Source organism: Phocoena sinus, chromosome 12 (genome assembly GCF_008692025.1).
Source record: "Phocoena sinus isolate mPhoSin1 chromosome 12, mPhoSin1.pri, whole genome shotgun sequence".
Classification (NCBI taxonomy): Eukaryota; Metazoa; Chordata; class Mammalia; order Artiodactyla; family Phocoenidae; genus Phocoena; species Phocoena sinus.
Genome location: NC_045774.1, coordinates 57,915,464 through 57,934,541, shown reverse-complemented (window position 1 = coordinate 57,934,541; position 19,078 = coordinate 57,915,464). Strand labels below are relative to the sequence as shown.

Below are 19,078 nucleotides of genomic sequence, written 5' to 3'. Positions count from 1 at the left end.
AAGCAAATGAAAGGTGTCTTCGCTGCTGAAAGGTACTGTCAGCTTCAGAGAAATGCATCAATATTATGTCTATCATTTTGACTGGGAGACTGGCATCCATGATGCCAACAGCAGCACCAACATTGTACGGCCTTCAAGCGAGTTGGGATGATTATACAGAGAAGTAATTAACAGTATTTGATCAGCTCATGCTGAGTCAAGATTCTTTGCAAGAATTTCCCTCTTCAGCTCTGCCTTACCCTTTTCTGCTTTTGTTTCCACTGAATTTTTGGTTTCTGTCATGTCTGTTTTGGAGCTAGCCGTTCTGGAGTTTGTTGACTTTATGTTATGTGGCAATTCGTAAAAGATGTTGCCAGATTTCCCAATTGAGCTTTTTTTGTTGTTTTTTAACGGCTGAAGGTGATCAAATTACCGAGGAAAACGTGGAAACAAAGACATACAATTGATTTGGCTCCAAAGGCGCTGACTGAAATAAGAAAAGGATTGCATTAAACTGTGATCGGATTAAGTAGGAATGACTGCCTTATACTAAACTTTTTAATTGGATTCTAGAGTCACTGTTACACGAAGTGCATGACCTTCTTTATATTCTGGCAGAGTTGCTGCCTGGCCGCTGGGTAAACCTCTGCAGCAGAGAGACCTACTTTCTGTTTCATTTTCAGGCCCCCACAGAGCCCAGCAGAGATATCTGATAAGGAGGGTTCCATACTGTGAGGGGCTCACAGACTTAGACAATCTGCTGGGAAATTAGGCTAAGGCACCCTTGGAAATGTAATAGTCTCATACTAATATGAGACTATTACCCTTAGTAATAGTCTCATACTAATACTAAATGTAATAGTCTCATACTAATAAGTGGATTTGTGTTTGCCCCTTGTGGTTCTCTCCATTTGATTTGGTGATTTTAGTAGTTCCCCAAAAGTCTTGGGGTTTCCATAAACATTGCCTAGAAACCTCTTCTCCATTTTGTAGGTTTCATCCAACATGCTATGGAGTGGATGGCCTCACAAGGGTAAGGGATGACTTACCCTTCTCGTACGTGAGAGTAAGTATTACATGATAGTGAATGAGGTTTACTATCACATTGTGATTTCAAGGAAAGACAGGGATGTAAACAAACAACAGCAACCAAAAAGTAAGTCAAAAACTATAATGTAAGATGTGGCAAGACCAACCATCCTCACAACAGGGATAGTGTAACACTTTCATACAAACCCACGACACAAGTTGAAATATAGTTCAATCCAGACCAGTCACCATATTGCATCTGACTTTGTTCCCTTCTCCCCATTGGCCACAGTGATCTCTCCCTGCTCCCTCCTCTGAGCTCCTCTACCAGTCACTGTCCCACCCTCATTTGGCACTTGTAAATCTGTCTCACAGTGAATGGCATATCTTAAATTCCTTCTCTTCTAGCAGTCTCTGTTTACTGTCTAGCACAAATATCTTACAGAGAACAGACGCTCACTTGCAAGTGATTAACAAAATAATTCTCATTGCAATAAACTGTTATTCTACTCCAATCCGAATGACCAAAAATTCAAAAAACTGGCAAACTTTTCTACATAAATAAGAAAGAAATATCTGCTAAGTAAGCAAGTTTATGTGAGGGATTCTTAAATTCCCAGATTATAATTAATAATGATCATTCTGAAATTCTGTGAGATCTTAAGTCAAAGAAACAAATCATATGCTACCGTTTTAGTGGTATGTATATGAATTAAATGCACTTATTTTTTATCAAGTTATAATTCAGGCATGGCATATGTGATATTTAGGCAAACTAGAATACTAAATTAATTTCATCCTCAACCATGTCTTTGGAACCATTACAGTTGTAATGAAGGGGTGAGTAGGACTAGTGCTTTAAACATCCAGAGAAACACTTCTAAAAATCACTAATGAATACAATATCTCTGCAACAGAAAAACATGAAAAGGATGTAAGCAGTGCACAAATTGCTGAGAAATAATTTTTTTAAGGTTTTGCCTCACTACTAGTAAACTGTGTGAATTAAGGCAGCTACCAGATGTCATTCTTGCCTTTCAAATTGGCAAAGATTTTTTAAATGACAATAAATCTCAATGAAGGCAAGGTGAAATAAATGGGTATTTCTATATACTACTGCTAAGACAGTGAACTAGCAATGTTTACCAAGAGTCTTAGGAATGTTCATACCTTAAATCCAGTAATTCCACCTCTAGGAATATATCTTATGAAAATAATCAGAGATGAGTATCAAAAGTCTATATACAAGCGTGTTTATCAGCATAATTTCTTGTATTTAATTATAAACAAATAGGAGGAACCGACAATAGAAGCATTACTTAATTATGGCCTACTAATGTGATAAAATACTATGCAGTCATTCATTTTTTTTATTCTAACAATGTGAAAAATACTATTGACAATGTGAAAAATTTTCTCTTTTTAAATCAACATGTGCTGTATAGGCATGTATATGCATGTACCATAGTGGGAGGCAAAAAACTAAAATGTTAACAGAGGAGTTCTGGAAAATAAATTAACGATGTTCTTTATGTTCTCTTTATACCATTCCACATTATCTTAGTTTTTTCTGTAATAAACATGTATGACTTTTATAATCAGAAAAAAAATTATTGAAAAAGAAACACTAATTGAGGCAAATTTCAGGCACTCCTACCTCATTGTGAAATGGTTCCCCAATTTCTTTTCCTTATATATCCAGGATTTCTTCTTTGTGAATGTTAAATTACAAAAGAGAGAAAGCACTACTAAACGTCTTTTCCCATAGGTTCAACTTCTCATGCACACCATTTATAATTTTTAAATGTCCAAATGACTTTATGCTGTCTTGGTGCCTGTACATTTCACTTTCTTTCTGACCTATTTTCCACCCTTCCTACCTGACAGAATTATCTGTCTCTGAAGGCTTTCAAGTGAACTACAGGACTTTATGTTTCCTTCTTTGGAGACTATAACTTAAAATATTACTTATAACTGAAAAAAAGAAAGTCTTGCCACGGAGCTTCTTAAAACAATTTAGTTTCATATGAGTTATAGATGACATATTTGTCATTGTTTAAATGGCATAAACCCTACTTTGGGGGCACATTTCTTGCTCTGAGGAACTTATTTTTTTACGTTCAGAATTCATTCTATATCTAGCTACTAAAGTTTTAGGTATGTTTGTGAATCTTCCTGGTCTAAGTTCCAAATCCTATTGATCTTATAGCTGTGTTGTTTCTTATTTTCTTGAGGTGGACTTTAAAAGTTAGATTCGAATAAATTAAATGCAAAATGTGCTGCCTCTTTCATCAAAGGCGTAAATTAAAAATGGTCGGTCTCCTTTCCCAGGAGAATCCCTAATTTTAGCCCACTTCTGGAGGGGAAGAAAAAGCCAAATATAAAGAAAGAAAAAAATGATATTAATATCAACCAAGTTTTTCTTACATTTAAAATTGTTCACAAATAGAAAATAAAATGCACACATGTTTTTCTGGCCCCCTCTTTGCATTCTGTCTCACCTCTCCACCCTCTCTGTCCATCCCTCTCACTTTCACTGTCAATTATTAAGCTGATGTTTTTCAAATACATGTTCTCTTTAAAACCCTTCCAATATTTAAGATAGATATGTGATGGGGGAATCCATCACCTAACACCTTATATTTGGCTGAGGTTCTATTCTCACAGGAATAGCTTTCTCACATAGTTCTTCTGACCCTTACAAAGCTGATTCCTAAACCCTAAAATCCTCTGGCAGAGAGGGTGAAAGAGCACACCTCCTGTTTTCAACTCCACACAAACTCCAGGAACAGAAAAATACCTGTAATCGCGAAGAAATAATCTTTCCCCAACACTGGGATCCTATCCACAAGATCTCAGGGTCCCCCAATTCCCCACAGTGTGTGAGGAGGCCCCACAAAGCCAAACCTCATGGCACTGTTGGAAGCTCTGCCCTTTCCTACACAACACAAGGCCCTGACATGTCTGCAGATCACAGAAAAGTTGAACCTCAGTCTTCGAACTCCCTGGGAAAAGATGCAGCAAAAAATGATGGCATGATGCGATGTTTTCAAATGCACAAAGTCTTCATCTGTTTAACTTAAATATTTTAAAATATGTCCTATAGCATTTATTCTTGATTAAACCTCTTCTAGATAGTTAATCATTTAACGGTTTCTTTACAGTTGCTGTGCAAACAGTTCATTCATACCTAGGACATATCAAATCTCACAGATGTGTTCTTTAATTGGATTCATTTATTTCTAATCTCCTTAAGTCCTTACTACTGTAATGCTTAACTAAATATACATTAAACTCTATTATTTAAACAGCTAAAATAAATTTGAGATGTATTTTATGAATAAGAATTCAAAATTCAACAAATGTTTTATTATCATTATCATTATTATTATTATGTGCCTTGGTATTCAGATATTTTAAATTGCCTGGTAAATAAGCAGTGTTTTAACAAAATAAGTTCTGAATTGTTGCTAGAGATTTTGAATTGCCCACTGAAATGCCAACTTTTTCATTGTCGCCATATTTGGAGTCAGAGAGCTTGTATAATACTATACAGAATATATAGTTATAAATAGAGCCTACTACTAAAGACAGGATAGGCAGGTGCCTGCTTTTATTATCTTTAGGGCTGGAGATGTTTCCTTGGCTCCCATGAAGATGTCTCAAGAATGGTCTAGTGGTTGATGCTCAATATCTGTTGTTAGACATTTATTTCTTTGGCTTTAGACAGATGGCTCAGAAAAGGATAATAGGGTAAGCCTCATCTATTGTCCTTCATTGATTCAGTTTATAAGCTTCTTTCTCTAGAGCAGTGATTCTCAAATTTCAGCATGCATCAGAAGCACATGAAAAATGTATTAAAACACAGCTTGCTGGGCTCCAGTCTTTAGAGTTTCTCATTTGTAGGTCTAGGGTAGAGCCCACAATTTGCATTTTTAACAAGCTCCTGGATGGTACTGACGCTACCAGTCAGGGGACCACGCTTTGAGAACTAGAGCAGTTGTTATCAGGGATGAGAGAAACTAAAAGAATCAGTTGAAAGAGAGGGCACCGCAGAGAAGATGGAAAACCACTGAAAAGGGAGGGAACATTCCAAAGACAAAATTCACATGTTCCCCAGGGCCTGCCCTGACTGCATATATTTCACCAAACTATTCCCATCCCTGACTGTTTGCTTCCTTTCAGCCTCCTCTTGGGCATTTCCCATTCCTGCAGACCCTAAACCACTCAGAGCTGTAGGGCTTGGTCTTCAGGCTGCTTCTCTATTGACACCCACTCCCTAGTGATCTCAGCCCCTCCACTGGCTTTAAATTCTATATGCTGATGACCCTCATCTTCAGCTGAGACCTCCTCACTCCAAGACACCCAGATCCAACTGCCTACCTGGTGTTTCCACTCTGATGAATAACAGACATCTCAAACTAAACATGTCCACACACAACCCTTGATTGCTGCCCTTTCCTACAAATCTGCTTCTTCCCATGATTCACTCAAGTTGCTCAGACTAGAAACCTAGGTGCTGCTCTTGACTCCTATTTTTTTCACAACTCATATCCAGTCCATCTGCAAACCCCATTGGTCTACCTTCAAAACATCCTGAATCTGATCCTTCACCACAACCTCCCTCTTTCAAGCCATCATCTTCCCTCATCTAGGCAATTACAATCATTTCCTAACTGGTCTCCCTGCCTCTTCCCATCACCCACCCCAAAGCCTACTCTCCACATCATCCAGACGATCCTTTCAAAGCTTAAATTACTTCATGCCATGCCTTTGGCTCAAAACTCTCCAATGGCTTCCCAGAGCCTTTGAGACCCAATATGATCTGACTCTGCCTATTCTAGCATCCTCTTTTTCTGCTCTTCTCCTCTCTTTCTCTGCTCCAGCCATAGTGACCTCCTCCATTTGTCAACTTGTCAAGCTGATTGCCACCTCAGGACCTTTGTACTTGCTTCCCACTGCTGGAAATATTCTCCCTGCAGGTCTTGGTATGGCTGCCTCCCTCCCTTCATTTAAGAGTCCTCAGAGAGGACTTCCCTGACCACTTCCATCTCTTTTTCCCTTAATTTTTTTCCCCCTCATTTCCTGACATTATACAACATATTTACTTGTTTATAAGTACTACCTATTTCTTCCCACTAAAATTTATGCTCCATGAGGGTAGGAACCTTGTCTGTCTTAGTCATACCAGAGTCCTACCACAGAGCTTGGCATGTGGTAGACACTGGGGAAATACTTGCAGAGTGAATGCAAGAAACACTCCCAGTTTTCAGTAGAGAGGACTAGGCTCTACAACATTTCTTACCATCCTCTTAATTACAGTCACAGAAATTAAGCTAATTCTAATGATAGAAATTTGTTTATAATGAAGGTCCTATTGAGTCAACAAGATGAGACACAAATAGAAAAGTGATTACAATGTGAAATGCCATGTAGCGTCTCTAAATATTTTCCCCTGGTTTTCAATTAACCCTCACAATAAATACCACCCTGCACTTTGCTATTTCTTGAACTGCTTTAATTGCAGGAATGAGATTGACACCCACTCTGCCCTCCCTTCTGTGGGCTTCATCCTTCCAGCATTTCTGAGCTGTAACCCTGCAGGGGTCCATTACCCAAATCCAGCACAACAAATACTTCACTTTGCCAGGACTGTAGCAAGATTTCGACAGCTAATAGAAATGCTGTGACGTTACTCGTCTCTTAATGACTAGTACATCTTTATTGGAGTATAATTGCTTTACAGTGGTGTGTTAGTTTCTGCTTTATAACAAAGTGAATCAGTTATACATATACATATGTTCCCATATCTCTTCCCTCTTGCGTCTCCCTCCCACCCCTCTAGGTGGTCACAAAGCACCGAGTTGATCTCCCTGTGCTATGCAGCTGCTTCCCACTAGCTATCTATTTTACGTTTGGTAGTGTATATACGTCCATGCCACTCTCTCACTTTGTCACAGCTTACCCTTCCCCCTCCCCACATCCTCAAGTCCATTCTCTTGTAGGTCTGTGTTCTGGAGGAAAAAAAATGCTGCTCTTTTCCTGTCGTATATTTGGACACCGATATCAATTAATGGGAGTGTTGAAAGAAGTAAATCTCGTGGGTCCTTACCTTCAGCCACCAGAACACATTACAGTCATCACAAGCGCAGAGAGTGAAATGAATGACGGAGGAGCAGAAGCAAGCCACAAACCCCTAAAAATACTCTGAAACCAGGATTCTATTTTTATCGTGGTTTTCAATAGTAGGAGGAGAGAGCCAGCACATTCTCAGATTGCATTGCTAGAGAATGTTGCTATTCTCAGAGAGATGTAAAAAGTGGCAAGGGACTTGGATTTAAAAGTACAAACACAGAGAGAATCCCACTTTAATGGGTACCATTATGACATCCAGTTCAATATAATGAGGCTATTTCCACGATCTGGCCAGCAGCCCATATTAGCACGGCTTTACTGATGTGGATACAACAAATTCTGTTTGAACAAGAAATCCCAGGGAAAAAAAAAAAAGAGATCCTTTCACAAGCTCTATCTATTTAGCAATCAATCAAAGGAAAGACATCCTTCTAGTAAAGACAGCAGCTTGCATTTGAATCCTGGTAAAATATTAGATGTTCTAAATAAAATAATTGTCTACAGGTGATGCTTCTGGACTGCTGTTTTGTGAACATGTCATGACCATTGGTGCTTAAACTGATGGAGGGGAGATGGGCTGGGGCCTGGAAGTGAGCATACCGCATGGCAGCTGACTGGTTCTGGGAAGCAATGAAGACCCCATATTGAACAAGAGAGTGAACTATCCATAGACCTTGGTAAAATCTCTGCAAAACATCCTATTACTTCCTGAGCAATAGGTGGAATCATAAAATTGCCAATTTTGGACTATTTCAATATACAGAAGTGGCAATTTCATATGGTTCACCCTAGTACAATGTTACCAGCTTAAAAACAGCATACCAAAGAGGAAGTTGGATGGGCTCTGGAGTCTGGGCCCTGGTGGTATGCTCACTCTTGAGCTGTGTTATATTGGCTAAGTCACTTGGCCTCTCTGAGCCTCTGGCACAAAATAACCGCCGCTCAAATGCGAGTCCTTCTTATTCCCCAACCTTTCTAAGCTTGGCAGCAAACAAGAGCACCTTCCCACCCCTCCTTCAGCTTGGAGCTGACAACCATCTTCCAGTCTCTCCGGGGCAAGGCAGCAGCAATGCCTGGGAATTTCCCTTTACAAAAGAAAAGTTTAATTACATTAACCTAAAATAATTAGCAACACTTCCTAAAAACGTAATAAATCGGCAAAGACTATTTTGACTCTAGAGAGATTCTTCAATTTAAAATTTGCTGAGATGCATACTCCTATTAGAAGTCAGCCCCACAAAATATTCAAAAATCACATTCAAAGCAGAACAAAAATCTACTCAACATCATCCCAACAGGACAAAAGTCAACCTGGGCACAACTGCTCTCTCTCTCTGGCTCAGGTAATGAGATACACAGGACCTGCCCTGGGTAATGTCCTTGTGAGAATTAAAATTGGACTTCTTAGCCTGCAATCGGTTACCTTGCTGCCAATCATGATCTACACACACACACACACACACACACACACACACACACACACACACACACACCTCTCTCCGGGGGCCCGGCTCCTCTCACTGCATCCGCTCCCTCCCCACCATCTAACCAGAGGGGAGTCTGACTGCCCCTGCAAGCTTATTCCCCAGGGGCACCCTAACAGTCCCAAGGTACTTTGGGCCCTCTTCCTTCTAATTGTGGATGGAAGCACTTCCCTCCAGGAAGGAATCTCAGTCATCAGCAAACCTATGGAGAAATCAAGGTAGGCTATAGCTTGGACTTGTGCTTACTTCTTTTTCCTTCAGATATTGTCTTGTTCATTTCGGTGTCCTCAGAACCTAGCACTGTGCCTGACACATAATAGGTGCTCAATAAATCATTTATAAATGCTTAAAGACCTATTAGCAATAACCAACTGAAGGATGGTCTCACAGTCCTTTCCAGATGCCTCAGAATGTTTGGTGACTTATTCTTGGGCAACCCTCAGCCTTCTGAAGACTTGTGCTTTCCGTCCTTCAGCCCAAAGACTCACAGACGTTTATTCTGCGTTTACTGGCAGGCCAAAAATTATTCTATTTAATTTCACTGAAATAATCACCCTAATAATTTACACTTATCCCATGTTACTTTGTAATCAGGCACAGTGCCAAGAACCTCACACATTATCCATGTAATGTCCACAACGACTCTATGAGGTAGATATAATTATTACCCTCATTTTACAGATTAAAAAAAAGACAGTGAAGTTAGGCAATTTGCCCACAATCACAGAGTTAGTGGCAGCACAGGGATTTAAATAGGCAACAGACCCAGAGCCCAAACCCTTAACTAATATGCTATATTGCATGATAAAATGTAGTGATATCTCATTTCATAACACATTTTTCAAATATCTTGTAAAATGTCGCTATGGTTATCAGAGTTTGAAACATCTAGGTAAGAAGCCTAGGGGTTAGGCTGCATCATATTCTAGTAGTAGGATTACAATGTCAAACGCCACACTGGGGAGGCCTTCCGGTTCTGCAAATCTGGAGCTGGCAACATAGCTTCTCTGCACCTCCCTCTCCTCCATTCTGCTTCTGTTTGTTGTCCTAATGTATATCTCACATTTACTTCCTACAAATAATTTTTAAAATACAACCATTATGCCACTGTGGCGCCACTGTGTATTCATTTCAATAAGATTTTAAGTTCAATTCAGAATACTGACATCCCTTAAAACTTTAAAAACTATGTCCTATGCCTGGATGTTAAAAATATATATATTCATTATTAAAGTCAAATGAACATGTTGAAGATATACTAGTACTCATTTGGGAAAGGTACGAGCTTTGGGGAAAATAGTTTCCAATCCTGATGGAACACGCTGAGTTCCAACAAAAAAAGTTCAGGTAAAAATGTAGAGACAGAAAGAAACCCAGCTTTGGGCTTCCCTGGTGGTGCAGTGGTTGAGAGTCCGCCTGCCGATGCAGGGGACACAGGTTCGTGCCCCAGTCCGGGAAGATCCCACATGCCGTGGAGCTGCTGGGCCCGTGAGCCACGGCTGCTGAGCCTGCGCGTCCGGAGCCTGTGCTCCGCAACGGGAGAGGCCGCAACAGTGAGAGGCCCGCGTACCACAAAAAAAAAAAAAGAGAGAAACTCAGCTTAGACAAGAGCAGTGAGACAAGCACAGCTGAATCGAATTTGAAGAGTGACTGTCACAGAAATACTTACGGAAAAAGAACAATGGGACAAATGTGTGGAAGTCATTGTTTCATCTCAAAAGATCCCACTTCTGTCCAACCCTTAAAATTCTACTCCTTCCCTGACACCTCCACCTTCATTTCAAGCTCCTTTGAATTCTGTGCCCTTAGCAAATAGTGCAAGTGCACCATATCATTTCAAACTAGACTAATCTGAGTTCTTAAATATTTAAATGAAACTTTTATTTTGTCAACTAAATTGTAAACTACTCAAGAGAAGCCAAGACTTCTGTTTCGTGTATACATGCAATAAATCATTGCAATCTGCCATCCTCTGTAAAACACTGGTGAGATAGCCATACCCAGTCCATGTAGAGAGATAGGGAACATACAAAAGCCTCCACTGATCATCAAAAATGCCACTGTTGCAGGTTTTATTCACTTTAAATTATAATTACTGACTTGGTAAAATTGACAAAACACTGGTTCCAACAAAATTAACCTCAGAAATTTGATAAAAGCTTAGTTTCTTAGAACCTCTTTTTCCTTGTAAACAACATTTCACCATGTAAGGCACCTTCTACCTTGCCTGGCACAAATAAGGCACTTGGTAAATGCTGGCTTACCTCCATCCAAGCAGAAATCTCAGCTCCCTCTAGAGCATACAGTGACACCAGTGAAAAACAGGGTGAGCCTAATCAAACTATAGAAGCCACCACACACAAAGAGCACAATGCTTGGAGGGGTGTGAATGGAAGGACTGGGGAGGGGAAAGAAAATAAACACTTAAATTTGTGGATTCGAGAATCTTGAAATCCAAGTTAAAGAGGGAATTATTCATCTCCTTCCAAAGTATTTCAGTTGAAGTCACATAATTGGCAAGAGCTAATAACAACAGTTAAGATATTTTGAGCATCTGCTCTCTGCCAGGTACTGTGCTATACGTACATTATCTTATTTAATCCCCCTCAGTACTTAAAAAGTGTATGCAAATGTCTCCATTTCACAGATGGGAAAACAGAGGGTCAAAGGTGTAGAGCTGTGCTCAAAGTCTCACAGCTATTATGCAGCAACGCATATTTGAACCTGGATCCATCTGACACCAAAGTTCACGCCTTTCCCTCGCAGGTTGCTTCGAATGATACTGTGCTTTTAAAAAAACAAAATCACGATCCTAGTGCAATATAACTTCCCAGAGTAAAAGTCACAGATGGTAAACAGATGGCCCAGACTCAGCCAGACCCCTAACGTTGTCAGTGCCCAACAAAAGCAAGTTCCTCTCTCATGGCCCTTAGCCCTGCCCTCACCATGGATCACCTCTCCCCACTGCCAGCTCCCTGGACCTTGGGATGCCTGCAGCAGGGGGAAGGAGATGGGAAGTTACTCCTTCAGACAAGGCAGAATGTTAAATCCCTCCACTCATAGGCACTCGGGTATTTCCAGGTTCCATCTAAACTCCAACCAATCCTTTTTCCATGATGGCTTAAACACAGACATCAGCACTTCAACCCAAATGAGTTTTCTATCACCGCCTGCTAATCTAGAAAGATGTCACAAGCCAATGAGAATAGAAAACAGAGAGGAAAGCACTTGATAAGGGGAAGGAAGTAGCAGCCTTTTACTAAATTATCAAGATATGCATAATCCAAAAAAAGTAAATCAACTAGGCTTCAATTAAAAAAAGGTATGCATAATCCATCCACCTCCATACACACACATCTTGTACCAAACATAACAGCGTTTGCCTCATGACCACACTAAGTCAAAAGACAAAAACATGTTTCTCTGGAGTTCCAGTAAAGCCTTATTTGAATTTGTCCATCCATTCACAATAACATGGATCCAGGCATGGATCCCTGCCTTCAAATGTAATGATCCATGTTTTTCCACGATGTGACTCAAAGATCAGAACGCTTCTCCTCCCAACAGCCAGAGAAGAGTGGTCAGGCTGGTCATTTAGTAAGCACCAAGTGGCCTCCACCCAGGAAGTAAAGGGGAGGTCCTGTGAGTCAGTGCCATCCAGGTCAGGGTAACAACAAAGGAAGGAGTGGAAGCCAGAGGGGTCTGTGGAAGGGGAAGCAGCCAGGCAGCAGCGCTGCCAAAGGGTCAGCGGATGACGCACCTGCCCAGAGCATGCTGGGAAGCTCTCCATCCCCATCCCCTGAACAGAGTCCCCAGGGGACAACCTTTTCTGCCATTATCCTTCAAAAACAGAAAAGGGCCAGTGCTGACCCCCAGAAACACACTCTCTCTCTCTCTCTCTCTCTCAAATAGCCTGCCACCACAGGAGGTAATTTGGTGTCTCATGTGATAAAAAAAGGATGACTTGGTTTGCCAATTCACTGACTTTTGTTTAACCAGAACATAAAATGTTAAATCTGGTTGCAGAAAAGAAATAATTAGTAATAGCAATATTGTATCTGGGTAATCTAAAGGCAAGCAATTCAATAAAAAACTAAAATGTTTGCAGGCCACATTTTTTCTTACACAGTGAAAATGCCCTTAAAGGAGAAAAAAAAGATACATTCTTAATTGAATGTCATTGAGAAGGTAGCACTGCTAATTTAACCCCCTCAATTGTCAATACCTGAACATAGTTGTGAAGCAGCAACACAGAGGCAGCGTTTTAATGTTCCATCATGAGACCAGATGAAAGCCTATCCAGAAGCTGGGTGGCCTAACACTACAGGCCTTACTCATTTAAAGCCATTCCTCTCTCCCAGACATTTTCTCCCCCACCATCACCATACAGAGAACTGGGGGATACAGTTGACATTCCAGGCTTTAACCCTGGCTTCACTACTTACTCAGCAGATCTGACCTCAGCTTCCTCACCTAGAAAATGGGGAGTGTGATCCTGGCCCCAACCACTGTACAGAGATGTCAAAAGAGCAAAATTAAGCAATGAATGTGGCAGCGCTCTAAAAGAAATATGTATTCAGGCATAGAGGGAAAATGTTGAGTATAAATGAGAAATTCAAAACCTAAATACAGATCATTTTGATTAAAAAAATTACAACTAGTGAAAAGTGTATGAAGGATAAGATTATTTAAGTGAGTACTGGTATTAGGTACTGTAAAACAGACTAAATATCCCAGTCCTTTCCTTTAATAAAGTGTTTGTGGTAGTTACTAAAATTATTATTAGTTTACTATTAATAGCTTTGGTTGTTATAAATTACTGTCTATACAAATGTGTTTTCAATTTGTTTCTATGACCATTCAGTTACATAAAAGATCATTTGAAAAGGACAACAGGGGCTTTGATGTTCAATATTATCCAAATAATAATTCAACACATTAGGGATCAAACCTAATTTATGGGTATACATTGGTACATGATTATTATTTTTCATGATCAAAACATTAAATCTATGCAATGAGTGCGCCATCGATCTGAGGCACGAGAATAAATTATTTCATATTTTGGTGTAGATTGCTAAGTCAAAAGGTGCTTCATTTGACATTACTTGTAATAGAAAAGGGTGGTTTTGCTACAAAAGCCAGAAAAATAAAGTCCATTTTTATAACTACTCAAATTATTGGTCAAGTTTTTACAAATCATTTTCTAAAATTTCCTAGTAGTAATAGCAATAATATCACGGGGTCTTTAAATTAATTAAATTTTTAAAAAAATTTAAGTGCTCAAATTAGCTCAGCACTATTAACACACTTGAAAGGCAAACTCATATCAGCATATTTTAATGTCTGCTGCTTTATGGTAAGGATACATAAGGGTTTATAGTCACAGAATATGTTAACACTTAGAAACCCTTTTTAATTGTGAGAACTACAGTGGTTTTATGCAAAGAAGAACAAAAATTATGGGACCTGCAATAATTACAGTGTAGACACCGTCTTTTTTTTTCTTTTCTATGAAGGAAGTATGTCTCCTTTGGCATTTGCCCTAACTTTTCTACAAATTCAAAGGATTATTCAGTAGATAGCAAGTGTTATATAGACCACTAATGTAAATTGTGTCTACTTGTTCTGCTTTCTGTAACACTGAGATAGAAACTGTAAGACAGAAAGTTACTTTCTTCTATATGTTCAGTGAATCACTCTAAAACAGCATGTGAGATTTTCCACTGAAACACTGTTCTACCCTAAACTTAGGAAATAAACAGAGAAGGCTTCTTTACCAACAACAATAACAACAAAAAAATGGTTGAAGATATTAAATGTATCTGATTCCAAAATTACCCAATTACTCTGAAAATCTTCTCTCTTACTTTCCAAGCGAAATATCAGAATTGTATTAGCTTACAATTCTCATTAGAAGTCTAGTTTAAAATACACTAACATTTACTACTATATCCTACAGAAGTCCCCTCACAAAATACTATCAGTCATCCTAAATGAGGTCACACATCAGTGAGTACTTGATGACTTTCAGTGGCGGACTGTCTTTAATGGCATCAGTAAACTAGATCTCATGTATATTTTTGCAACCTTCTACACACAGTAATTTGAACACTTAAAATGTGCCATAATAAATGTACAGTGGCTATGTAGGAGAATGTTATTTAAGGATGATGTATCATGTCTGTAGCTTACTTTAAGATGATTCAGTGGAGAAAAAAAATGTATATACAAATAGACACAGATATAGGAAGAGAGAGACAGAAAGCAAATATGGCTTTACTATAGATGATGTGTATCTGGATATTCATTGTACTGTTCTTTCAACTTTTTTGTATGTTTGAAAATTTTACGTTTTAAAATATTTTAAAATGAGATTCTTACACCTTACTGGTTGATCCTTAAAAGTAGATTAAAAAAGTTTAATTATTAAAACATAAAGAGAAGAAAGACTGTTCATTTTTCTAGAAATAACTTTTCACAGTTTATTGGGTGTTCCACATTTTCAATCTTCTTCACATTAAGTACTAATGTTTTCCATCTGAACTGGCTATGAATAACTAACACTACTAATTAAACAAACTCGAGGACATACAAATTCAAGAAAATTACTTTGGTTTTACACAGTATGCTCTCTTTCACTCTCCATACTTTCCGGACTTTCCCCACATTCACTGTTACTAGACACTAGCTCCATTCACCTCTCCTCTGGAAAATAATCAGGGAGCAGGGCCTGTCATAATTAACACTTATTTCAAACCCCGTGGGCATGCAAAGTTTATAAGAAAGATTTTTTTTTTTTTAAGCTAAAAGGGTATGTTTGTCTTATAGAAAGTCACGAGCTGGTCAGCTTTTTTTTTTTTCCTGTTTTGGGGGGTTTTTTTGGGGGGGCGAGTTTTAATGAAGAGCTATACAAGCTTCAGTGAACCTCAAGGACCCAGAGAAAAACTAAGAAAAAATTTTATATTTAATCATAATGTCTTCTCCAGATTTCCAGAACACCAACGTTTTGTACAGTGGTCAGACAAAAGCCAGTAAAAACACCACCTGCCTCTAAAATTCCTACAATCACTGTCGCAGCCACTTATTAAAACAAGGTTACTGAACATTTCTATTCATCATTGCTTTTGTTAGATAATAATGACTAATTTTTCTAGGCATATTTTAACTTCAACAATAAATTTACCACCAGGAACTTAGAAAAATGAGTTTCTGGGACAGTGTATAGAAGAGTGGGCCTGTGCCCTTTAAAATGGTCACTTTCATGAAAAACAAAAATGGCATGAGGAAATGTTCTAGCTAAAAGAGACTTAGCGAAACAGAAAGCTGAATGCAATGTGTGATCCTGGATTGGATCCTGGACCTTAAAAAAATAATAGAAGTTTTTCTACAAAGGACATTATTGAGACAACTGGAGAAATTTGAATAAGGTATGTATATTGGATAATAGCATTATATTTGTGTTAAAGTTCTTGCTTTTCATAATTCTACTGTGGTTATATGAGTGAATGTCCCTGTTCTTAGGAAACACACACTTCAGCTTTTAGGGGTAAAAGAGCATGATGGCTGTACTTACTCTCAAATAGTTCATAAAAAAGATAGTAACATTTGTGCATGTATATGTACATGTGTATATATTTGGAGGGGGAAAGGGAAGGAAGGGAGAGATTGGGAATGCCAAAGCATAGTGGCAGAATGCTAACCACAGGTGAAAATCTGGGTGAAGGCTATACAGGGGTGCTTTATACTTTCTTACATCTTTTACAAAAGTATAAAATTATTTCAAAATGAATTTTTAAAAATATACTTCAAATAAATTCCCAGATTTGTCCAATTAAAAAAAAAGAGTTTCTGATGAATGTAGCTTCCACCAAAATGCCACACCTTCATTTGACCAATGACTACTTAAAATTCTCTCTACTTTCATGACATGAAAACCCCTTCACAAAGTATGCTATTAAACTGTCTAAATTTGGAAAACATCTGGCCTGTCAAGTTATTTGGGGGGGCTTGTGGTTTTAAGTATATTGTTTGAGGTGGTGTATTTGGAAAGAATTCACTTATCATTCTCAGGCTTCATAGAGAACTAGCCCTGAAACAAATGTATGTGGTAGTTCACTGCTACCATAGAGAATCAATAGCCATCTATTTAATTTGCTAAGACAATGTAAATTAGTAACTTCCAGCCAGATATGTGATATACACATCAAACAAACTGCAACCTGTTCATTATGAAAATCTTGTCAACACACACAGAGCCACTTGATGACATTCCATCTAAGGCAGTTTCCACATTTGCAGCTATAAAAATTGTCCTAAGAATTTTTATACAAAGAATTGGAGCTGAGCCTCATAAAAGGGTAATCAATTTCAGCTTTTCATCTTGTGTGCTTCTGTGTGTTTATTTCTACTTTCATTCAGAGGTATAAAACATTCAGAAAAATGTGTGCGATGTTATTTTTCCCTCTGTAAATCATTTATCCTCATTACATCTTTTTAATCTGATGTAGAGTTGGGAGCCTAATCCTGCAGCTCTGAAGGAGTGTGTAGAGTGAAGAATGACAGAGTCAACAGAAGAAAGAAAGTACACTTATCCCCTGGAAAACAAAACAGAATATTTCAAAATGACTCTAAACATAAATTAAGTTTACCCATTGGGAGGTCTAACTTGCATTCTGATCATTTATATGGGGCTGTGTGACTATATACCCGCTGTTTGATAAAAAATGATTATAACCACAGGCACCCACCATAGAACAGAGTGTATGTATAATGCTCGTGACATCTCAGACATACAGAGCACCTTCTTAAAGAATATCCGTTTCCTTTCCATGGTGAGCAGACATAATTTTTCACTCTTTAATACTTCTACTCCACAAAGTGGCTTATTTTATGAATTATGTTTTGCCATTTTCTCTTACGTTTATTTTAACAATATGAAAAACTGCATTCATAAAATAGATGGTTTTGTTTCATGGTACCCCAAATACTGGTATGTTTTCTGCTCTCTGTTAAAATCCACAGCTCTCTTGCTATTACAAGAATCTAACAGTATTTGTTTTAATACCACTTACTAAAAGGAAAGAAATAAAAAGGTTCTTCTTAATAAACAGCTATTATTCTTGAATACTGAATCCTCATTTAAACCAAATTCATTTTCCAAATCTACTGAATTAAATTTTCTTATTAAACAGGGCACAGAGTAAATAATCTTATTGCCAAGCATAATATTTCCAGCTACTACATTTTTAATTTGTTAATTTAAAAGAACGTGAAATGAATCTACTCCTCATGGCCAATAGTACGGTCTTATTCCAAATAGCACCCTTTAACCAACTTCCTAATGTCAAAATAGCATTTCTACTAAGTGCCCTGGTGTGTCAATGCTTCCAAAGTAAATAACTGCTGAGGTAACCTAAAATCACAAGAATTTCAACCTCTACCAAAAAGAAAAAGGTAACTCTGCACACAAAAGGGTTCTTCATAAAGGCTTCAACCCCAAGCAATTTTATTTTCACAAACATTATACAGAACGTGCTTTCTTCACGAGGGGCACACCAGGACACGTGGTCAGCCTTCAGGGCCACACCGCTAACCAGAAATGATTATTGTTTCTAGAAAGAGTAAGGCTCCGATGCAGCCACCGAGGCCGCCCAGCCAGCCGCGCCCGCAGGTGGCACCGCGAGCCCGGCTCCTCACGCAGCGAGGATACTGCACAACAAGCCGGGCCTGGGCGCCTGCCAGGACTTGTAGTCTTACATCAGGTCGGGTCCCCTTGCTTTCTGGAGGTTAAAGTTAGACCCTCCTGGTCACTTAAACCCCCTTTGTGGTTCAAGGAAGGAATCACTCTCTCAGAACTCTTAACTTTGATTGGAGACTCTGGTTAAAATTAAGAACTTCAAACCCAGCTTTGAAAAAGTGAAACAGATGTCCTGTTTATTAACTATAAACGGCTCCGTACGTGGGACCCTCCTCTCTCTCTCTTTCCTGCCGCATTGTTTTATTTAATGCAGAGTTAGATTAAAAGGTTAAAAGAGAGAGAGTAGAAAGCAAATATGGACTGTGGATGGGAAAAGTCCTAAATCTTTCTCTAGAACGTAAGAAAGTCTCTTCATAGCGGCAAAAGTGCTGGAGCTGCCCCTCAGCCGGCGCTCAGGGTCAAAACCGGCGTCCCCGCGGACCCCAGTCTCGCCTAACACGGCCGTGCCCACCACCTGCACCCTCGTGGAAACCAGGGTCGCCTGCAGTGGGCAAAGGGGTCCCAGACTTGCACTCACGTGAGGACATAGTTGACGCTGACGATGCAGTGCGGCCTGGACGAGCGGCTGTTGTGCACGATGGTCGCATAGCTCTGCACCCACACCCAGCCGCCGTGCTTCGCCAGGAACCGGTAGTATTTGGTGGTCACCTGCCCCTTTACCAGCACTGATGGAGAGACACAAGGCAGCTGA

General features: G+C 39.1%; 1 protein-coding gene across 1 annotated transcript in view; it reads right to left on the bottom strand.

Moving 5' to 3' along the window:
• Window positions 1-19,078, bottom strand: part of SIM1 (SIM bHLH transcription factor 1) — an 82,997-nt gene that overhangs the window by 47,118 nt on the left and 16,801 nt on the right. The window contains exon 9 of the mRNA XM_032650874.1: window positions 18,905-19,052. Within this exon, the coding sequence (XP_032506765.1) occupies window positions 18,905-19,052 (148 nt within the window). The remainder of the gene's footprint in view (window positions 1-18,904; window positions 19,053-19,078) is intronic.